General features: G+C 42.1%; 1 protein-coding gene across 1 annotated transcript in view; it reads left to right on the forward strand.

Annotated features, from left to right (window-relative positions):
* The first annotated feature begins 1590 nt into the window (after window positions 1-1590).
* Window positions 1591-3622, forward strand: part of SYT11 (synaptotagmin XI) — a 7125-nt gene continuing 5093 nt past the window's right edge. The window contains exons 1-2 of the mRNA XM_009893934.1: window positions 1591-1625; window positions 2677-3538. Coding sequence (XP_009892236.1) covers window positions 1591-1625; window positions 2677-3538 — 897 coding nt within the window. The remainder of the gene's footprint in view (window positions 1626-2676; window positions 3539-3622) is intronic.

A 3622-nucleotide genomic window follows, 5' to 3' on the forward strand; every position in this document is an offset into this window, starting at 1 on the left:
TCTCCAGCCCTGAGGAGTCAAACTGCTGCCTCTGTCCTCCAGCCACTGACTGACCTTCCCCTCAGACCATAAAGCACCGTAGTTAAAGCACGGTTCCTACATTTCCTTTAAATTCTGAAGTGCTTAGTAATAATTCCCCATCCTATATGGTGTATCTAACGTGCTTACCTTTTATGTTCTGTGTTTCCGGGAATCCAAGAGCCAGGTGCTGTCATAATTTAACCGTTGGCCACCATTAGCCATTAGGGTATAATTAGCAAACATCAGTTTTAAAAGGAAGTTTTCAATTATTTTTCATCAATTGAAAAATAATTTTGTATGCCAAAAAGTTGGTTTTGTTTTGGTTACATCTTAGCATCACGTCGGAACAAAGATCTCTTCTACAAAGTTTGACTAAAATAGCGTGGCCCTGCTCTTCTTGAGAGAGGAGATGGGCTGTGGTGCCATTTAAAATGGACATTGTGGATGGCAGAGTGCTTTGAAAATTGCAAAAGCTTTTCTAAAATTGGGTTTAGGCAGCTTTACATCAGTGTAGTTTTCACCTGTAAGGAATATGGAGACAGGACTGATGAATGTATGGCATGATGACATAAGTGGGAGTCTTCAGCCAAGAAAAGAGGGGTGTCACAAGCAGCAGAGAGTAGGGAACGGTCGCTCCCTGTCTCTTCTAATGCAAGAACAGGCATCAAATGAAATGAGGTGGGGTGGGCTCAGAATAAAAGCCCTTGTTTTCTCGTGCCCCGTAATCAGGCTGAGGAACTCTTTGTCACAGAACGTTATGGGAGCCAAATTCAAGAGTTGCGATAATTTGGTGGAAGAAAGATCACAAAGACTTACTTGGTGCTTTCTAATGTGACTGCTGGTTGCTGTTTCTAAAATTGTCCCTTCGGATCTGCAGGAAATGAAGGTACAAGAGCTGATTCTATGAAGACGCAATAGAGACAAAACACACACAAAAAGATCAGAATAAGCACGGAGTTTCAGCAATTATCCTTTTTTACATATCAAATGAAGCTTTTAATATCTGTATATGGCTGTTGTATTGAAATTAGCTTTTAAAGACCACTTTCAAAGAGGGAACATTAAATAACAAAATAAAGTTGGGCTTTTGGGGGTGTTTTGTTAATATGACGAATTGTTCTTGCTTTAGTTACTTAATCCAAAACTGTACTTCCAGTGGGGCCCGAGACAGATTTATCTGTGGAGTTGGTCACCATCGCAAAAGAATTCCAATTTCAGTCTGGGAAGGCTTCTGTCTAACCAAAAGTGATTTTGCTGTTTTTGCAAAAGGAGATGTATTTTCTTGAAAATCACAGTTTTCCCTGAGCCTGTGAGATATTCAGATTATAGTCTGGCAGTCTTGACTTCTTGCCTGTTAACCTCAATAAATAGTAATGTGGAAAGAACAGAGAAAATACAAAATCGAGGTGCTCTCTCTCGCTTCAAGTGTGAGGTTGGAAGATTATTTTCTCCTGTTGATGGCGCAGAATGAAGATAGGAAAACCAGACAAGCTTACCTTTTTTAGTAGTTGTTCCATTTAGGTATTGCCATGATTGTCATGGCAATGATTTTTAGCTTTCCCGTTTACTATGAAGCAGTTTGTACAATTTGTAACAAAAGAGATGTAGGGCTGGAGAGCTTTTTTTGTTTGCTTGCTTCCAAAACCACCAAATTGCTTTAATGATGATTAAACCAGTAATACAATAATAAGTTATAAGAAGGGCCTGGCTCTACCGTCCCTACAACCTCCCACCAAGAAATTGAAGACGGCAAAAATCTCTCTCCTTTTCCTTCCCTTTTAAGACTGAGCAAACCCCGCTCGTTTGGCCTCTCCTTATCTTCCATCTGCTCTCCATTCTCCATCCTCCATCTGCTCCAGCTTTCAATCATCTTGGTAGCTCTTGACTGGAATTGCTTGAGGATGTCAATATAATGTACTGGGGAGCTCAATGCTACTGGTTTCATTCTGTGTCTTGGTAATACTTGTCCAAAGTCAGCCGTTATAAATAGAGAATAACTAACATGGTTGCTAAAAATGAACACGGTGCTTTTTTGTTCTGGCTTGACATTACCGAAGAACATAATTGATGTAAGCTCTAGAAAATATCAAATAATCCCTAAATCCAAGTACAGGATTTTTTGTCCATTGTTTTTGGACATTGGATTTCCACATATGCATTTTGTGTATACCATTGGCCCCATATGTGCTGTAAGGGGCTAGGACAAAACAATCAACCATTTCAGGGCAAGGCGATTTTTTAAAAGGTGTTAATAAAGGATAGCTCCAGATCCAGTGTTATGGCCATATTTATTACTCCCTTCCTGTTGTTAAGACAGAATAGTGTCATGTTTCTGAACGTGACATTAAAAAAAAAAAAAGTGCTTCCTGCAAATCAAGAAACCGTTTTCCTGTGGAGATGCTGCTAATGCAGGAGCTTGATTTGGCAAGTTACGGCAGTCAACCATTTGAAATACTTAGCACGTGAAGCATAGGTCAAGCACGCCTTAGGAATATAAAATATTTCCCATGTGGGAAAATATAAATTAAAGGAAGTAGTAGTTTTATTCTGGGGAAGCTTTGATACCAAGCTCATTCAATTAAGAACAACACAATAGTATCATATAGATCTCCATCCAGCTGTGCTTTGTCCCGTGTGGGCACGGCCACCGCAAAGGTACAAGCCCGTTCCTGACTGCCTTGTCTTCTCCGCAGATGTCTCTCCAGTTGTGGCAGGCCTCATTGGTGCTACTGTCCTTGTGGTTTCTGTCTCAGTAACAGTTTTTGTGTGGACATGCTGTCACCAGCAAGCAGAAAAGAAGCACAAAACCCCACCGTATAAATTCATTCACATGTTGAAAGGCATCAGTATCTATCCGGAGACCTTGAGTAACAAGAAGAAAATTAACCGAATCCGGAGAGACAAGAATGGCACTCCGAAGGAGACTGGGAGGGGAAACCTCTTGGTGGATGCTGCTGAATCTGGTTTAATAGGCTCTGATAAGGCTCCGGATGGGCCAAATGCAGTCCCTCATGTCGACCAGCTCCCGATAAAAGTCGATTATGGAGATGAACTAAGTCCAGATCAAAGCCTCACTCCAGGAGGAAGTAAAACCTCCTCCCCATCTTCGCCAGGGGATGATGTCATGCTGGGTGAACTGACTTTCTCAGTGGACTACAACTTCCCTAAAAAAGCGCTGGTAGTTACCATTCAGGAGGCTCATGGGCTGCCAGTGATGGATGAGCACACTCAGAGCTCTGACCCTTACATCAAGATGACAATTCTTCCAGATAAAAGGCATCGAGTGAAGACTCGTGTACTTCGCAAGACGCTAGACCCAGTCTTTGATGAAACCTTCACCTTCTATGGGATCCCATACAGCCAGCTCCAGGATTTGGTGCTTCACTTCCTCGTGTTGAGCTTCGATCGCTTTTCTCGAGATGATGTTATTGGAGAGGTCATGGTGCCCCTTGCAGGGGTGGATCCAAGCACTGGAAAGGTTCAGCTGACCAGGGAGATCCTCAAAAGGAACATACAAGTAAGTCACTTCATGTAGTGTGACACAAGACCCCTTGCATTGTATTTGATCCCAGTTGTTTTGGTCCGGGAGCCTCCATGGGCT

The sequence above is a fragment of the Charadrius vociferus genome, unplaced genomic scaffold (assembly GCF_000708025.1).
Source record: "Charadrius vociferus isolate BGI_N301 unplaced genomic scaffold, ASM70802v2 scaffold900, whole genome shotgun sequence".
In the NCBI taxonomy this organism is placed as follows: domain Eukaryota; kingdom Metazoa; phylum Chordata; class Aves; order Charadriiformes; family Charadriidae; genus Charadrius; species Charadrius vociferus.